At 41.1% G+C, this 19780-nt stretch overlaps 1 protein-coding gene and 1 long non-coding RNA gene across 5 annotated transcripts in view; one reads left to right on the forward strand and one right to left on the reverse strand.

Moving 5' to 3' along the window:
* The window catches only part of LOC138740476 (rho GTPase-activating protein 6-like), a 105942-nt gene that overhangs the window by 36474 nt on the left and 49688 nt on the right, over positions 1-19780 (forward strand). For all 3 annotated transcript variants that reach the window (XM_069893175.1, XM_069893176.1, XM_069893177.1), the window contains exon 3: positions 12246-12314. In XM_069893175.1, the coding sequence (XP_069749276.1) occupies positions 12246-12314 (69 nt within the window). The remainder of the gene's footprint in view (positions 1-12245; positions 12315-19780) is intronic.
* LOC138740477 (uncharacterized) overlaps positions 1-19780 on the reverse strand; it is a 133944-nt gene that overhangs the window by 10742 nt on the left and 103422 nt on the right. For both annotated transcript variants that reach the window (XR_011342933.1, XR_011342934.1), the window contains exon 5: positions 4371-4451. This is a non-coding gene — a long non-coding RNA (uncharacterized lncRNA). The remainder of the gene's footprint in view (positions 1-4370; positions 4452-19780) is intronic.

A 19780-nucleotide genomic window follows, 5' to 3' on the forward strand; every position in this document is an offset into this window, starting at 1 on the left:
CCAGAAGGCCTTTGATAAGGTACCGCACGGGAGTCTAGTGGGCAAGATCAGGGAGCATGGTATTGGAGGTAAGGTGCTGACATGGATAGGAAATTGGTTAAGAGATAGGAAACAAAGGGTTGGAGTAAATGGGTCTTTTTCAGAATGGCAGGATGTGACCAGTGGAGTGCCTCAGGGATCGGTGTTGGGTCCTCAGTTGTTTGTAATTTATGTTAATGATTTGGATGAGGGGATTATAAATAACATGAGCAAATTTGCAGATGACACTAAACTGGGTGGCGGTGTGGGGTGTGAGGAGGATGTAAGGAAAATGCAGAGGGACTTGGACAGGCTGGAGGAGTGGGCGGCTAAATGGAAGATGAATTTCAATGTGAACAAATGTGAGGTTATTCATTTTGGGGGAAGTAATAGGAAAGCTGAGTATTATTTAAATGGAGACAAGCTAGGGAGTGGGGAAGTGCAAATGGATCTGGGTGTACTTGTTCACCGGTCACTGAAGGCTAGTATGCAGGTTCAGAAAGCTGTGAAGAAGGCAAATGGAATGTTGGCTTTCATAAAGAGGGGATTGGAGTATAGGAACAGAGACGCCCTTCTGCAGTTATACAGGGCCCTGGTGAGACCCCACCTGGAGTATTGCGTCCAGTTCTGGTCTCCAAACTTGAGGAAGGACATACTAGCTATAGAGGGTGTGCAGCGCAGATTTACAAGGTTAGTTCCAGGGATGGCAGGGTTGTCATATGCAGCAAGGCTAGAAAAACTGGACTTGTATCCATTGGAGTTTAGAAGGATGAGGGGGGACATGATTGAGGTATACAAAATCATCAGGGGGATAGACAAGGTGAAGTCTGATTACTTGCTCCCAATGATGGGGGAGACGAGGACTAGAGGGCATAGTTTAAGAATACAGGGTAGGCCCTTTAGGACGGAGATGAGAAAGCATTTTTTTACCCAGAGAAGTGTGAATCTGTGGAATGCTCTGCCACAGAGGGTGGTAGAGGCGGCTTCGCTGACTATGTTCAAAAGAGAGTTAGATAAGACTCTTGTGGGTAACAGAGTTAAGGGTTATGGGGATAAGGCTAGAAAGGGGTACTGATGGTAATGATCAGCCATGATCTAAAATGGCGGTGCTGGCCCGACAGGCCAAATGGCCTACTCCAGCTCCTATTGTCTATTGTCTATAGTCTGATTTTTGGGCTGGCAGGAGTGACGACTGGTTTGATTGAATCGCCATTCACTGGATATTAGAAAATTGAGAGGGGATCGCACAGAAACAATATAATTCTAATAGATCAGAAGTTTACTCACTGATAGTGTGGTGGATCTATAGAATTCCATGCCTCTTATAAAAATGCCATCATTAAATACATTCATTTAAATGATAGACCAGAAATATGGTGGGAAGGAACTTCCAGATTCAAGGACGTTTTTTTTTTCCTCACGCTCATTCAAGGAACTTTCATTGGTAAAAGATTATGCACTTGCACTGTTTTAATTATGTTTTTATCCACACCCTGTACTATCTTTGTATCTTTGGTATACTCTGCTCTCTTGAATTATTGTAACTCTACATCCTGCACTTTTGCTTTATTATCATAGCATGTGCTACATCTAAATATGGGTTGACTTGTCTGAATAACACACAAAACAAAACTTCCCAATGTTTTTCAGTACATGTGATAACAATTTAATTAAAAAAAAACCAACCCAATCCTACTCCAATTTTCCCTGCTATGTTCAGCATGTTTGTCTGATATAGTCCCATCCTCTTCCATCCCTCATTCAAGTGCCCTGGGAATCTGGAACCCAACCCCTGATCAATTACTTATTTTATTCCTCTCGTACTCATTAGCATTCTATACAAACATGTTTAACATCCTCTCTCTCACATAATAGTATCGTGGGCTCCTTGTCTTTCATCTGTAGAGGTTGTAATTTTAACTAACTAAAAAAAATGGACATTGACAACTTGGCTGATGGTGCTCCAACAACAACCTCACACCCAATGTCACCAAAACTAAGGAGCTCATTGCTGACTTCAGGAAGGGAAGACTAGAGTTATACGATCCAGTGATCATGGGGGATCAGAGGTGGAGAGGGTCAGCAAATTTAAGTTCTTGGGAGTCATTATCCCAGAGGATCTTTCCCGGAGCTAACACACCAATAGAATCATGAAGGAAGTCTACCTCCACGGGAGTTTGTAGAGATTTGTATGATATTTGGAAACCCTGGCTAATTTCCACAGATGGATGGTGAAAAGTGTGCTGACTGTCTGTATCATGATCTGGTATGGGCACACCAATACCCCAGAACATAAAGCCCTGCAAAAGATAATGGGCAGGAGACATCACAGGCAAAACCCTCCCCACCTCTGAGAACATCAACAGGGAACCCTGCTATCGGAGAACAGCAGTAATCATCAAGGATCCACATCAGCCAGTACATTCTGTGTTCTCGGTGCTACCATCAGGAATGAGGTATAGGTGGCGCAAGCCTTGCCCCACCAGGTTCAGGAACAGCTGCTACCATCAGACTCCTCAACAACAAACTCAATCAGGGACTCACTGATTGATTATTACATTTTATTAATTTCTTTTCTATCTCTATTGCAGTTTATTTACATTTCTTTACTTGTTTTTATGTGTATGTTGACTACAGGTTTTTTTTGCCCTACCAATAAATGGTAACTCTGCCTTGCCCACAGGAAAAAGAATCAGACACTAAATCTGAAAAAATATTTCCAGGAAGCTGCAGTGAACCACTTGCTCATTTGATATACAGTGCATACATTGGCCAGTTTCATATGAAGCATTGTGCAGCTGTATTGTTTATATGGGAAAAATCCCATAAACAGCCACATGGCTGGATTATCTGATTTACTGCAGCTGTTGAAAGCTGAAACACGGCCAGGATACTTGGGAGAACTCCTCGGCTCCTTCCAAGTGCTGTTGTTTTCTTTCATCTAAAAAAGAAGTTAGCACCTCCATTTCACATGTCATTTGATAAACAGCAACTCCAAAGTCATCATTGTCTTTCTGAATATATTTTCTGTAAGAAACACGGCAGTAAGTATGATTGTTATTAATTGGAGTGAAATTTTGTCTCAAACTAAATGGAAAGTAAACAGGATCATCTGCAGTCATGGGAAGTTGGCCTAGACCACACATGTCAAACTCTGGCCCGATATAATTATATTTGGCCCGCAAGATCATTTCAAAAATGTATTAGATGTGGCCCGCTGGTCGCCGCGCCAGTATAGCGCATGCACAGCTAATACTATAAATCCCAGAATGCATTGGCGTCAGCCCGCTAATCGCCCCCACCTCCTCTGTTTACGATGCAGGGTCTCACCGTGGACTTTGGTTTTGGGGCCTGGCCAGTGTCAGGGGAAGCCAAGGCCGCTTCCCAGCGCCCGGAACCTGAGGGCTCGGGCCTGACCTCGCCAGGTCCGTTGCCCTCTCCCCCTCCCTGCCGCAGGCCGACCCGCGACTCACGGTGACGGAGCCGCTGATCCGCCGAGACGCCGCCCTGCAGCGAGAGCCGATGCCCCCACACTGTCGTTGTCCAACCCGATCGCCCGCAAACCCCGCCCTCCCGCACACAGGCCTGAGTAAGGATTATGAACTTTAATCTCAGGATAAAACGATCTTCCAATAGTTTCATGTCACAGTGATAAATATATTCCTGGTTAAAAATGGTCCTGCACCTGGATACAAGCTCATTAGGCATAAAACTTGAAAAGTGTGTAAATCAAAGGATATTTGTACCAATGGAAAAAGGGCATGGCAAATAACCCTGCTAGAGTTCATGCCCACAATCAGTCACCCATTTGATTGTTTCAGGAATCATGTTATTCTCCCACATTCTCAATAGCCCTCAGATTTTACTATTCGACAGCACACTAGCAACATTTGACAAATCCTCTATAGAGAAATATTATTTATTGAATAATTTATTTCTCATTTGTTAATGCTTCTGGAAAGAGTTTATCCAAAACTATTATTGTACATTTATTTTAATAAGAAAAAGTTTAACATTACATATGTTGAAAGAAGAGAAAACATGCAGATGTTGTTGAAAATTTTCAATAAATATTTAGTTCGGCCCTCGACTTGGTCCAAGTTTTTAACTTTGGCCCTCCGTGAATTTGAGTTTGACACCCCTGGCCGAGACTGTAGTATGTCGCAAGAGGATAATGCTCTCATTAAGTCTGCTAGCTTATTCTCACCAATCTCCATTCTGAATCAGTTGCAAATGGTAAGTGATCTGTTTGGAAAGAGCACTACTCTGCTTTCATGATTTATATTCTGTTTTTCTCAGTTTCACATTTATCATGGGCTATATCAAGTTGTCCCTTTATTTGCTAGGTGTACCTTTTTCTGCATGCGATCTTTGTGTGGACAGTCACTTTACCTTCCTGTCACCTTGTTGTCTTTAAACAGTTGCCTGCAAATCTTAAAGAAAAGGCACATTAATCAATCATTGGGCAAATATTGGGGGGAAAGTAAAGCTAGTGGAGGAAATCAAAATTACTTCAGCATCGTATGATATCAGGCAGGTAAAGCGATGGGAGAGACCAGCCTCACTTTCATGATTTTATAACATCCAAACAGGAAAACTAGCTCTCACATTGATTGGTACTTTAAAATCCCACATTTCTGATTGTTGCATTTCACTTCAGATATCATAACTCCAGGTCACAGAGAGTGAGTGTTCCAGGACCATAGACAAAGACCCTCTGGCTCTTCACATTTACATTAACCATTGGGAATGGGCATATTAATCCAACTTATCTACATTAATTCCATATCCCGATATCCCACTATGTTTTTCATACTCAAGTATCTGTCAATATGCCTTTTAATTGTTTTATTCTTCCTCCTCCACCAAATCCTGGCAGCTCATTTCAAATACCAACTACTCTTGGTGTGGTAAATGTATCTTTCTGATCATCTTTAAACGTCTTCCCTCTCATCTCAAGTCTCGGCTCACTTGTTTTAGAAACCCCTACCATGGGAAACAGACACTGGCTATCTACCGTATGCCTCTCGTAACTTTATTTACCACTACTCAGTTTCCTTTACTCAAGGGAAAATAGATCTTCAATCTCCCGTGATAACTCGAGCTCTCACACGCAACAAACATCTTTGTGAATCTTTTCTCACTCTCTTTTCTTTAATGATGTCCTTCCGATGGTGTGGTGTTGTGACCAGAACTCAACTCCATCCTCTCAACATTTTAGAACATAGAACTCTACAGCCCAGTACAGGCCCTTTGGCCCTCAATGTTGTGCTGACACATATTCCTTAATAAAAGTACTAAACCATCCCTACCTTGTAACCCTCTGTTTTTCTTCCATTCATGTGCCTGTCTAAGAATCACTTTAATGCCCCTAATGTTTCAGGCTCCACCACCAACCCTGACAAGGCATTCTAGGCACCCACAATTCTCTGCATAAAAAAAAACTTACCTCAGATGTCTCCCCTAAACTTCCCTCTCTTCACTTTGTCCACATGTCCTGGGAAACAAACGTTGGCTGTCTACCTTATCTATGCCTCTCATAATCTTGTAGACCTCTATTGTCTCCTTTCATCCTTCTATGCTCCAAAGAGAGAAGACCCAGCTCAGCCAACCTTGCCTGTTAAGACTTATTTTCCAATTTATTTTGTCCAATGGTAATGTGACATCCCCATTCTTATATCAGGAGCCTTGATCAATGAAGGCAGTTATGGCATTTGGCTCCTTCATTCTGTCTCCCTATATTTCATTTTGGGAGGAACTATGTACTTGTACCCGAAGGTCTCTGTTCAAAAACACTCCCAAGAGCTGTGAAATATACAAGTTTATATGCTCTTTCTCTCCCAAAGCATTCACTGTGTCCAACAAGACAGCCCATCCATGTTTGATGGAGGGAATGAATATTTAGCATGATGAATGGATGCCAATCAAGTGGACTATTCTGTCTTGCGTCATGTCAGATTTCCTCAGAGTTGTTGGTACTCGTTCAGCCTAGGGAAGTGTATTCCACAGTGTTCCTGATTATATCTTGATTATATATGGAAACGATTTGGGGTGTTAAGAGGTGAGTCACATGCCACAGGGTACCTAACCTCTCAGCTGCTCTTGCATCCATTGTATTTATATGGCTGCTCCAGTCAAATGTATCTCTCCCTACTCACACCATTCCCACCCACCCCCCCCCCCCCCCCCAACGATATTGATGAGGAGGGATGCAGTGATGGCAATGCATTGACTATCATGGGTAGGAAGTCAGATTTTCTGTTGTTGGAGATGGTCAATGTCTGACACCTTTGTAGTGCAAATGAAATGTCATTTAACAGCTCATGCCTGAATGTTGCCTCGGTCTTGCTGTATGCAGGCATGGATTACTTGATTTGCCAAGGAGTTGCAAATGTAATTGTACTTTAAGCAATTATCAATGAACATTCCTAGTTCTAATGTTCTGGTGGAAGGCACGTCATTGATGAATCAGCTAAAGATGATTTGCCCTGTATATTGTCCTGGGAAACATGTGCAGTGATGTCCTGGGGCTCCATTGAACTTGAACAATCACTATAATGTCCCATTGTGTAAGGTATGATACCAAGCATTTCAGTGTTAATAGGGGCTGTCAGTTTCATCTCGCCTCTAGAATTCAGATGACTTTTTACCTTGGCCTACACACACAATTGGAGTGGAAGCCATCCTCAATCCTAAGGACTGCCTAAGATAAAGCCTGTAGTTCAGTGGTTTTCAAACTTTTTTTTTCCACTCATATAACACCTTAAGTAATCACTATGACATAGGTGCTCTCTGATTAGTAAGGTGAAATGTGAGTGGAAAGAAGTTTGAAAAGCACTCTTTTAATCGTACCTAATTGACTTGTTTCATGCACAGTTTCATAATTCCAAAGAAAATGGGCCAATGACAATTTTTCTCAAGCAATTGGGTCTAGAGCAGTGGTTCTCAATCTTTTCTCCCCACTCATATACCACCTTAAATAATCCCTTACTAATCACAGAGCACCCATGGCATAGAGATTACTTAAGGTGATATGTTAATGGAAAGAAAAATTTGAAAACCACTGCTGTAGATGAAGAAACAAAAGTGGAGTGCACATTCACAGGAAATCCAGGAAAGGGAAATAAGTACCATATTTGATGACATATAGGAGCCCCCTTCCCCCCTCCCATTTTTAGCATGAGATATGAGGAAAAAATTGTTTTAGTGTATTTACCATATTCAATTTGCTCAGGAGTCCCATCGCTCACTCCCTCCATCCCATCAATCACTCCCTCTCTCCCTCCTGTTGCTTGCTATCTCCCACAGTGCTTTAAGGGGAGAGCTGGGCCTCAAAGATCAGGCTTTGTTCAATGAGCACAGCTCCCCGAACAGTTTGAATAAGGCATGGGGGTGTTTGGCAATGAACGAGCGGCTCAAGCTGTGCGCTCACTGCCACCTACCCCCGTGCCTCATTCAATTTGCTCAGGGGTTCTGTCGCTCATTCCCTCCCTCCCTCCTGTCACTCGTTCTCTCCAACAGTGCTTTGAGGGGAGCGCTGGGCTTCAATGATCAGGCTTTGTTTGACGACCCTATTCATTGAGGCCCAGCACTTCCCTCAAAACACTATGGGAGAGAGTGGGCGACGGGAGGGAGGGAGCAAGCAACAGGAGATAGGGAGTGAGCAATGGGAGAGAGAGAGGGAGAGAGCTTGTGGGTGGGAAGAAGGGAGAGAGCTAGCCTCCTTACCGGGGAAGTGAGCAGCAGCGTCATTTCTGGAAAACGTGGACGAGTAGTTTGAGTGCTTTCCTCCCGTTGCCACCTTACAAAATGGTCACACCAAAATGTCACCTTTTCATATGGACCCGGGTGGTTTGTGAGGTGATTTTTGGGGGGATAAAGGTGGGGGGGGGGGGGGTCCAAAATGCTGTTAATTATGGTATAAGGAAGATGGTTGCAGTGGTCAGAAATAAATAATATCAGCAGCACAAAATTTTTGCAGGAGTTGACAGGAATGTTTCCTCAGCCAAACTATCTTCAGCCCCAATGACCTTCCTTAAATTTTAAGGTCAGAGATAGGAATATTCACTGACATTGCACAATGTTCACACAATTTGTGACTCCTCATATAATGAGGCATTTTGCATTAAGACTTGGATAATATCCAGGTGGCAAGTTACATTCACACTACACAAGACCTAGGCAAAAATGAAGTACCGCAAGAAATAATCCAGACATCACACTTTCCTTATTCTAATGTATCCTAATTTCAAAGTTTCATCTTCCAAAGCATGAACTGCAATATTCTGGATTTAGATCTCTTTAATCCAACAAATCAAACTCTGTGGCTCTTTCTCTATGTTGTTTTAATTCATTGATAAAATGGATAAACATTTTGCATAGCTTTGCATTAAAACTTTCATATAATTATTTATTATATGATAAAGATATAAAAGACATAAAAAGCTTTTAAAGAGATGCACAATTCAAAGAAAAAATTCTCTTGCTCATGCTTCCTTCACATCTTGAAGAATAATGAGCAAGTTGTTAGTCTGGCCGGATATTATGACATATTGCAACATAATCACTATGGTAGCACTGCAAACAATAGTTCTCTTAAAGAGACAGGCACAAAATTAACTAGGAGTTAAAAAAAAACCTTTACGACACCCTCTGACATTCAATGGCATTACCGCCATTGAATCCCGCACAATCAATATTTTGGGGTTACCCTGACCACAAACTGAACTGAAATAGTCAACATGTCATCAAGAGCAAGTCAGAGGGTAGGAATGGTTCAGTGAGTAACTTGCCTCTTAAATCCTCAATACCTGCCCACCATTTACAAAGCTTAAGTGAGGAGTGTGATGGAACTCCCTGCACTTGCCTGAATGAATTCAGCTTCAACAACACTCAAGGAGCTTTAAACCATACAGGACATGGCTGTCCAGTTGAAAGGCACCACATTCACAACCATTCACTCACTCCACCTGTTGTGTTCAGAATAGGTTTGATGGGTTCAAAGAGAATCAAGACTGGGCACATATTATTAATAAAACGTGATCTTTATTTAGACACAGGGGAATTCACAAAACGATGCACACTCATACAGACACAGTTTCCAAATATTCAAATAAGCGAGGGTTAAGCTTCCTTAGTACCCATCCACCCACGGGCATGGTATACCTCGTAACTAAATGGGTACATACATAGGAACCTGATCTCCGATGTCACCACTGCTGGTGATCTGTGATGGGCCAAATGCAATTGGCCCTCCAGAGCTGCCTGTGACTCGCAGCCTGGAGGTCTGAAATGGTCACACATGCACAGCAATAAAACACAAATAACTACACTTCACGTGCAAATAAATCACTGCTAAACATTCTCAACCCCCAATTATGAATGCAAGAGTTAAACACACAGTACTCACCTACTCTCTCTATCTCTAGCAGGCACAGCTCACTAATAAACAGAAATATAATTACAGTTAACAAGTATTCTCTATCTACTGAACCTGGTCTGCAGCTTCACTCATGGCTCAGGATCTTGGACAAACCCATTGAATTCAACCCTTCAGAGCTGCCTATGGCCTGCAGCCTGGAGTTCAGTGATGGTTTCGATGCAGCAACAAGAATAGGGAGGCCAGAGAAACTCCACATGCTACTTTTTCAATGCAGGGCTCATCCACGTGACCGCCAAGGAAAGATTGCGCATCAGCATCACCTATAGACAGATCTAATCATTGATTGGTGCCTGGAAGATCAAACACATGTCAGGCAATCACTCATCAGCCTCGCAGGTGGGCAGATGTAACACTTGATTTGCAGGTGAAGTGACTTCCGACCAGGTTCTAGCTGGGAGGCCACATGACCCTTCACAATCCACATTCCGACCAGGTTCCAGACTGAGAAGTCACATGACCATTTGCACTGCACCACCACAGTGGCGACAGTTTGTCCCATCTGCAGGATGCACTGCAGCAACTCAGCAAGACCCCTGAGATAGCACCTGCCAAACAGACCTTCTCAAGGCCAATTGGGGATGGCAATTAAATACTGTCTTGCCTGGAAGGCCACATCCCATGAACAAAAAAAAACAATAATGTTGTTGCTTTTATTCTCTGCATAAGACAAATACATTTTGCAGGATCATTTATTTTAATTTCTTATGTTTTGTGGTCTTCTCCTGCTCCTATTTTTTTTTAAATTGAGGTATTGTCTAAATTTTGGTGTTTGGTTGGATGTAACTTCAGCCTCTACTAAACAACCTCGATAATCTCTTGTGATTTACTTTTTCAGTTTTTATAAAAGTATACAAAGTCAAAAATCTAAGAAACCTATGTTTCCAATTACCAAGCAATGGGGTTTGCCAATAAAGACTGAAATGGGATTGTCTACAAATAACTGCTTGAGACACAAGAGATTGTAAATGCTGAAATCTGGAGCATAAAACAAACGGCTGGAGAAACTCAGTAGGTTGAGCAGGTCAATGGGAAAAGAAAGGAAATATCAATGATTTGGGTTGAAATCCTTCATCAACCTTCATTCTGCTTTGAGCACTGTGCAAATTGAAATAACATGCACATGAAAATCTCCAACGGAATTCCATCAGCAAATACATATTCTTTTCCAGTGCTCCCATTGTGGTCTCCTCTATATCAGAGAGTCTGGATGCAGAATGGGAGATCACTGTGTTGAGCACCTTGGCTCTGTCCGCCTCAACAGTGTGAATCTCCCAGTGGCCATCCATTTCAAATTTCCATCTAATTCCCTTGCTGACATATCTCCATGGTCTCATGCACTGCCACCCACAAACTGACGGAACAATACCTCATTTACCATCTGGCATATCCTCTAACCAGATGGCATTATCATTAACTTCTCCATTTCCATTAAATGTCACCCCCTCACTTTTTCTTACCCCTGTCTCCTTTCCCTTAGCACATGCACCTTCTCCCGGTCTCTCTCTCTCTCTCCCTTTTCACTCTGTTTCCTTTTACAGAGCCAAAGCGATTTCTCACCTTTCCTCTAATCCAATTCATAAATTTATTTGGTCTGGATTCCTCCCACTCCCGTTTTTCAGTCTTTATTCTGATGCCTTCCTGTTCTTTGCTTATACCTTGAAGAAGGGCTCAGGCATTAAATATTGGTAATATGTCTACGGTCACTGCAAGGCTAACTGAGTTCCTGCAGTATTTACTGTGTGTTTTTACTATATATTCCCTTCCCCTCCCTTTTCAGCAGTTCCCTTTATTTGTGACTCTTTGGTCTGTTCTGATCCACCCAACATTCCTCATTGTATGGCACTTTCCTATGTGATGGCTGGAGATGCAATACATACGCTTTCACCTCGTCCCTTCTCACCGGTGATACATTAATACTTCTTCTAATCTAGCATTCTGCATCAATTTTCTTTTTTCCATCTGTTGCCTTCCCCCTCCTTTTCTGCTACCTCAACAAACTTTTTTTTCCTCTCTCTTTCTCAGTACTGATGGGAGGTCTTTGAACTGAAACATTAACAGTTCTCTCATAGATGTTGTCTGGCCTGTTGAGTTTTTCCTGCATTTTCTGATTTTGCCCTTAGCACATGGGGTTGTAAGCATGTTAAAAATTATTTGCAGGCTTTCATTAAAGTTTAATCACCACTGTACTTTGTCTGAAACTTGGGAATAGTTGAAATAAGAAGCTATTCTCAGCAAGATGCCTTTCGATGCTTTAATTTTCAGTACTTCTGTGCTTTGACTGATTGGTCTGTTGACAGAAATAGCAAGAAGTTGATGATCTGTCATGGCTGTCAGAGATGGCTGTGTTGATTCAGCCACTGGAAATGGCCAGGAACGTTTCATGATAATACGTGTGGAGGGACTAAAACAGTTACAGAGCATTTTTGATGAGCTGTCTCTACTTTAGTTTAAATGTACACTTTTTTTTTCTCAGTGAGTGTTGTCTTGCTTTCATTTATGTTTTTGATGCAAAGCTAATCTTTCATGGGTTCTAGCTTTGGGGCAGAATTCTGTTTTCAATAGATTGGTACAGATATGAGGATATTCTCACAGTAAATGCCAATAGAAAATGCTTAACATCTGGTGGAATAGTTCTGGTCCAGAATCATTGTTTCCTGTATTCAGAATCAGTGTTTTAGTAAGTAGATGTGGAAGTTCATTAACTATACATTTCTTCCCTATTCACGCACTATATTTGTCTTCCATCTATCTATTTTCTAATGACCATACATTTTAATCATTGCAGATGGCTCAAAAAGGAAGAAATCGTTTCGGAGGAAGAAGGAATCCTTTGCCAAAGAAAAAAAAGATAGAGGTTAGAAAACAATTTTTTCCCAGAAAATTGTGATTGGGTATTAAAAGTTAATTTAATTGTCCCATAATAATAGATTAAAAATATAATATACACGACATACTTCAAATTTGTCTGCCATAAGGCAAATATAGTACATGGTCACTGTGAACATTAACCAGAACCCCTAAAAATAGGAGAAAGAGAAGAAAAAGGGAGTCCCTTCAGAGACACTGAGTGTCTGTGAATTCACACCCAGCACCTACTGCAGCCCCATAGGCTCCAGTTCAAAGTATCGGCAACCCGAGCTCCAGATCCAAACCTCTGAAATGATCAGAAAGCCTTCAGCGCCCAAGGCCCTTTGGGAGCCCTTCTTGCCCTTGGTGCTCTCTCGAATCCTGGTTCTGATACCTGGTTCCCATGAACCACTCTCCAACAGTCCACAGCATATGAGGGTCCTTTGCTTCTCACTCTCCTGTGTCCGTGCAGCCAGTAGTGCTGCTGTTACAGCAACTCTGGTGGCACTGCCATTTTTTTTGTATCACCTAAGTAAAGCTTTCTATTTGGATGAATCCTGAACTGTATGCCTCAGAGATGAAGTTACCACCACTGAGACATAACTCGTATCATATGTAACACTGCAAAGAGGGATGAAACAACTAAATTAATTTCCAGAGTTGTTATGTCTCTGAAGTTACTTGGGAGACTTCTTAAATAACTTAGAGATGCAAGATTCAAATAACAGAAGAGAACTTTACTTACTGATGTCTTCCACCATCTCAGAAAACTGATCATGCACTAGCATATATACACCCCACAGTGGTGCACTGCAGTTACTACAGTGAGAAGGGTGTATTTTTACGCGGCTACAAAATAGTTCACATTATTCTGACTATATAACATACCTCCTTCTCAAGATAAAGAAAAATTTAGTGTTTTTATCACTTCCTTTCCAGTGCAACTTAAGTAACTGAACTTGTACACTAATTTATTTACACAACTATTTTTAAATTGGGCTCTGCGTTGCTGGTACACGTGTAGGTGATGTAGCTTGTGCTTCACCTGACATCTGCTGTGTTGCTGTTTCGGGATTAGTGCTTGTGGTCTCTTCACTTAATACCTCACTTGATATTGGTGTTGCAGGCTTTGCTGGTATTAAAGTTTTCTGCTTCTTCACATCTTGTGTCGGCCGAATGTGAAATCTCTTCTTCCTCAGCTGATTGCCAGAGTCTGTCTTGACAATGTATGATCTTGGTGTCTCAGCTTCTTTGATGACCTTTGCTGGGGTCCATGTTTTCGACATCAGCTCTTGAATATGCACATGCTACCCTCTGAAGAATTCTGGCAATGATTCTGCATGTTTGTTATAATGCTGACGTCCTTCTTCTTACCTGTCAGCCGGTCTTCTTCTGGTTTTCTGTCTTTTGCTTGGCAGAGTTGTTTTATATCTCCTGCCATTTAGAAATTCTGCTGGGGACTTCATGTCAACCCTTAATGATAGAAGAGCTGGGTCTGGGTCTTCTTCTGTTTCGTGACACTTAACTAGTCTGCATTTCACAGTTTGCACTTGTCCTTCAATAAGCCTGTGACCTTTGGGGTAGTATGGGGATGATGTAATGATAACAAACCCATAATCTGCACTCAGCTTTCTGAATTCTTGTGACGTGAACTGTGTTCCATTGTCACTTTTACTTGCCTGGGTATTTCTTGTTCAGCAAGGAGCGCTCTCATTTCTGAGGTGATAGTTGTCACTCTCAGGTCTTTCACCCTTTTGACGAATGGAAACTTAGAGTAGTAACAGGCTACTATTAAATACCACTCTTGATTCTCGGTGAACAAGTCGGCTCCCACTGGGTGCCATGGCCTGGCAAGTACTTCTGTGGAAATCATTTCCTCTTTTTGTTGTGTGTTTCTGTTGATCCTTTTGGATAACTTCTTCATCTGGATCTCATAATTGACAGAGATCAACTGCAACTCCTGGCAGCTATCCAGACCTAGAATTGCTGGTCTGTCTGCACCTAACATAGAACTTACAGAGGATGTTCTTTCCCTTATGGCAGCCATTGATCTTAGCTCTCCCTAGCTGCTTGATCATGGGTCCACCGTAGGCCATTAAAGTGACATTTGCTGTTTCCAAAGCACCATCTTTTGGATACCCTTTTCTTATGTTCTCTGGGAACATCTGGCGGTAGAGTCTGAGTGGAAGGACATTGCTTTGTGGTCCAGTATCCAGCTTCACCTTTAGATTAAATATCGTAGGCTTGTTCTGTATTGTTCTCTGTATTTGGATCCTTGTGTGCAACTCACTTCCTTCTTTCATCTCACCCGACATCTTGTGAAGGTGTATGGATTCTATGTCCAGTATCTGGGTGTTGGAGTCCTCAATGTTGTTCCCTTTTATGTGATGGATCTTCTTGTCTTTTTCCTTCACTGGTATTACTGTTTTCTTCATACCAGACTTGCACATCTTCACCCTGTGGTTTGCTTTACCACAGGCTCTACATTCAGAACCGTGTGCAGGGCATTTGTTTCCATCATCGAAGGGGTTTGCCACTGCACTTCCTGCAGACCTGGGGTGGGGGGGGGTTTGTACTTTTCTGATTGTGTTCTTTATAGCATCAATCCTTCCTTTTCTTTGCTGTGGGTGGGTCTGCACAGATAGGGATTTCATTTAAATCATCGTGGCTTCAAAGGCTCTGGCTATGTCTATAGCTTCAGCCAGCTTCAAGCTATCCTTCCCTTTGCACTTTAGGATGGGCACTCCCCCATATTAGTTGATTAACTAATATTTCCTCTATATCCTTAAATCTGCATTTTACAGCAACAATTTTTAGTCTAGTGAGTTTCATCAGTCTCTTGCATTAAGCCTTGAAATTCATTCTATGATTAGACCTGGGTTCAAGGTGAGAAGCAAACTTTGTAAATATTATTTTCTCCACCTCTGTAAGCTCCCAGCTATTAAATAAGTCAAGGCCTCGCTCCCCTTATGGCAGCCATAAGTATAGAACTGACCTTCTCTGCTGTTGCATTTTTTTTAAATAGCTTTTGAATGCTAAATTCCACCTGCTGAAACTTTTTAAATGATTCAACAATGTCTTCAACCTCCCCATCCATCGCTGGGTGAACTGCTGCTGCTCCAGCTATTTTTTTTTTCAGTAATGCTTTTTCTCTGCTTCCCCTTTATACTTCAGTGACTTACAATCAATTGTATGGCTTTATTCTTGTTCTCTTATATCGCTGCCACCATGTTATTGTTTCTGGAGTTACTTGGGAGGCTTCTTAAATAACTTAGAGATGCAAAATTCAAATAACAGAAGAGATTTTACTTACTGATGCCTTCCACCATCTCAGGAAATTGTTCACACACTTGCATATTACATATACACACGGTCCACAGTGGTGCACTACAGTTACTACAGTGAGAAGGGTGTATTCTTATGTGGTTACAAAATAGTTCATGTCATCCTGACTATATAACAAGAGCAAGAGAAAGATTGGTGACTGGAATAAGTAGAATCCTAATTTTCTTTTCCTCAACATCTTCACACTTCTAATCTTTATCCAACTGCTTTGCCCTGCAACAATGCCATCTTAGTTGATTCTTTAATCCTGAACTAATCTTTGAACTATGTCCAGTCCAGCTTAATTGTTACCATCTCTACACTTCTTTAATGCTTTCACCAATGGCTTGCCTGACCACGGACAAGCCTGTAAGGAGACTGGTGGGTAAAATGTATTACCCTTCATCTCACTCTATTGCAAAGATTTTTTTTCACGCATTATAAATACCTCAGGTAATTGATATATTTTGTCCATTTATTCCATTGCTGTACTCCATGAAATTTCCATTCTGCTCCAAGAAAGCACATTAATTTAGAGGTATGCATTTGACTCCTCCATTCAAACACCCTGCAATCTGTTCTAATCCACATCTTTTTTGAGATTTCATCTTGCTGCTGTCCTTTTTATGTAACAATGGCCAGAAGAATGTTTTCTTCTGCTGACTATAAACAGGATTAAGGAAAGAGAAGACCGAGATTACATGAAGTTTTATCATCCAATGCAATTGCCTCCAATCTTTTCAGAGCTAATAGAAGCTTATATTGGAAAAGAAAATCTGTGTGAGCAAAACCTTCATTTTCATCAATATTGCACCAAGTTTCAGACAACGTCTGTTAACTGTCGTGCATCCATTTGTAAGGAGAATGGAGGGATATTCACAAAAGGAAAGCACATCATTATACTGTATTTTACTGATGCCGCTTAAAGACAATGAGCACCCTTCAAAAGTGGGTTGGACTCTGAATATAATGATGTGTATAAAGGAAAATATGAAGAACCAAGTGCAAGATGTCCAAAGGGGGAAATCTATATTAGAGGATGTAACCTTTGAGACCCTACTCCAATAAAACCCATTTTCCTTAGATCAATGAGAAGAGACATTAATAGGATAGTTCCAGAGGATCATCTGAAACATTCTAATAATATTCACGTTTAGCTTCCTTTCATTATTCTTTGTTCATTGAATGAACTTTTGTTTTTGATCATTATATCATCAAATTTATACTTGTGTCTTGTAGTTTTGAATTCATTTTGTTTCCATAACTACATTGGATATCCTCTTATATTTTGTTAATTTTGTTGATAATATCGCAATAAATGTCATACAATTATTTTGTGCTTGTAAGAATAAATAATTTTCAATCATTGAGATAATCTTACTGAAAAATATAATAGTCTATTATCATTTGCATTGAAGCTGTCACTTTGGTCAATCTATTCACTTAAATTTCATCGTCTGCTAGGTTTCCTCTGTTCAGCCCTTTACTCTAAGTTTATTCTGATATGCCAACTGATTTTATGAATATTTCAGTCCCCGTTGATACACCATGACTGTACCCATTATTACCATCCTTCCAATTTCTCCATCCCATTTGTGTTTGTACATGTAGGTGATAAAGAACATGATGGAGAGGCCACACCTGGTCACCATAGACATAAGACCATAGGAGCAGAAATAGGCTATTCAACCCTTTGAGTCTGTGTCGCCATTTAATTATGAGCTGATCCATTTTTCCACTCAGCCCCACTCCCTGACCTTCTCCTCATAACCATTGATGCTCTGGCTAATTGAGAACCTATCAGTCTCTATCATGATATCCTGACACACATGCCAATAATTAAAGGTGCTTAATTTCAGGAAGAGTTTGTCTAAGTTTTTTCAAAGCTTATTTTACAAATTAAGGGAGCAGGATCAGGGAGATGATTGTGGACTTCAGGAGAAAGTCGGGGATCATGACCAAAACCTCTGAGGGCTTCATAGTGGAGAGGGTCAAGAACTTCAAATTCTGGGTGTCTACATCTCTAAGGATCTGTCCTGGAGCCTCCATGCTGATGCAATCATGAAGAAGGCTCACCAGTAGCTGCACTTTGAGAGGTGTTTGAGGAGATTCAGTATGTCACCAAAGACTCTTGAAAACTTCTACAGGCACCAGATTTTACTCTATCAAGGACATCTATATGAGGCACTGTCTTAAAAAAGTAGCCTCCATCCTCAGAGACCCCACCACCCAGGCCATGTCCTCTTCACTCTGCTACCATCAGGAAAAAGGTACAGGAGCTTAAAGACGAACTCTCAGCGACACAAGGACAGCATTTTCCCCACTGCCATCAGGTTCCTGAATAACCAATGAACCAAAGACACTGGCTTACTTTTTAATGAGCTATTAATTTTATTTTTTTTAATATTTACTGTTGTAAGATGGTTTATGGTTGTTTGCACTATATAATGCTGCCGAAAAACACTGATTTGTTCATGACGATAGATTCTGATCCTGACATATTTCATCTCTTTTGTCTTGTATGCACAAGCCATTTCATGTGCTTTGCATTGACTTGAAATTCTGTTTTATAAACCTCTCCAATTTTGAAAAAACCTAAAATGCAAGTTTATCACATTTTGCAGTGTTTGTATTCCCTTTTTATTATATCTATGTTTATCCTGACATATTCTTCACAGTATCATTAGGTAACACTCTTCAGTCATATTCAGAGTATATAATCTGACTTTTCATGCACAACATCATGGCTAATGAACTAGTTATATATTAAAGTCAATAAACAGTCATATTAAATTGAGTATATGGAGGGAGACATTTAATGTGTTTGAATATTTTAACATTATGATACTGTAGCATCAATCTTCACTGTGGAAAGTGTAAGCAGTGTGTCAGATGTCAAACGATATCACAAAGGGAAAGGACAGCAGGTACAATTTCAAGGGAGAAAACTGAATGGTCTAAGGATGGATAAGTCTCCCAGACCAGATGAATTGCAGCCTTGGGTTCTGATATTGTGGAGGCAATAGTAATGATCTTTCAGTAACCAATAGATTCTGGTGTGGTCCTGAAGAGCTGGAAAATTGCAAATGTCACCCCACTATTCAAGACGGGATGGAGGCAGGAGAAAGGAAATTTCAGACCGGTTAGCCTGACTTCAGTGATTGGGAAGATTTTGGAGTCAATTGGTTACAGAGTACTTGGAGGCACCTGACAAGATAGGCCAACGCCGTCATGATTTCCTTAAGATAAAATCTTTCTTGAAAGACCTATTGGAATTTTTTGATGAAGTGACAAACAGGCTTGATAAGGGAGAGGCAGTGGGTGCTGTGTATTTGAATTTTCAGAAGGCCTTTGACAAGTTGCCGCACATGAGGCAACTTAACAGGATAAGAGCCCATGGTATAACAGAAAACATACTAGGGTGGGTAGAGCATTGGCTGATTGGCAGGAAGCAGAGAGTCAGAATACAGGGATCATATTCTGGTTGGCTCTCAGTTGCTAGCAGTACTCCACAGGCATCAGTGTTGGTGCCATTTCTTTTTATGTTAGATATTAATGATTAGATTATGGAATGAATGGCTTTGTAGTCAAGTTTGTAGATGATACAAAGATAGGTGGAGGAACCGCTAGTTTTGAGGAAATAGGAAGGCTGCAGAAGAACTCAGATAGATTCAGAGAATGGGAGATGAACTGGCAAATGAAATACAATATCGGAAAGTGTGTGGTCATGCGCTTTGGTAGAAAAAATAAACAAGTAGACTATTTTTAAATGGAGAGAAAATTTAAAATACCCAGATGCAAAGGAACCTGCAGTCCTCGTATAGGATAACCTGAAAGTAAACATGCAGCTTGAGTCAACGATGAAGAAGGCAAATGCAATGCTGACATTAAATTCAAGGGAAATAGAATATGAGCAGGGATGTGATGTTGAGGCTTTATAAGGCACTGGTGAGATTTGGCTCCTAATTTAAGAAGGAATGTGCTGACATTAGAGAGAGTTCAGAGGAGGTTCACAAGGATGATTCCCGGAATGAATCCCAGAATGAAAGGTTTATTATATGATCTGTGTTTGACAGCTGTTTGCCTGTACTTGTTGGAATTTAGGAGAATGGTGGGGTGAGGGGGGTGGGGTGGAGGAGGAGAATCTCA

This window comes from Narcine bancroftii, chromosome 8 (assembly GCF_036971445.1).
Source record: "Narcine bancroftii isolate sNarBan1 chromosome 8, sNarBan1.hap1, whole genome shotgun sequence".
Lineage (NCBI taxonomy): Eukaryota > Metazoa > Chordata > Chondrichthyes > Torpediniformes > Narcinidae > Narcine > Narcine bancroftii.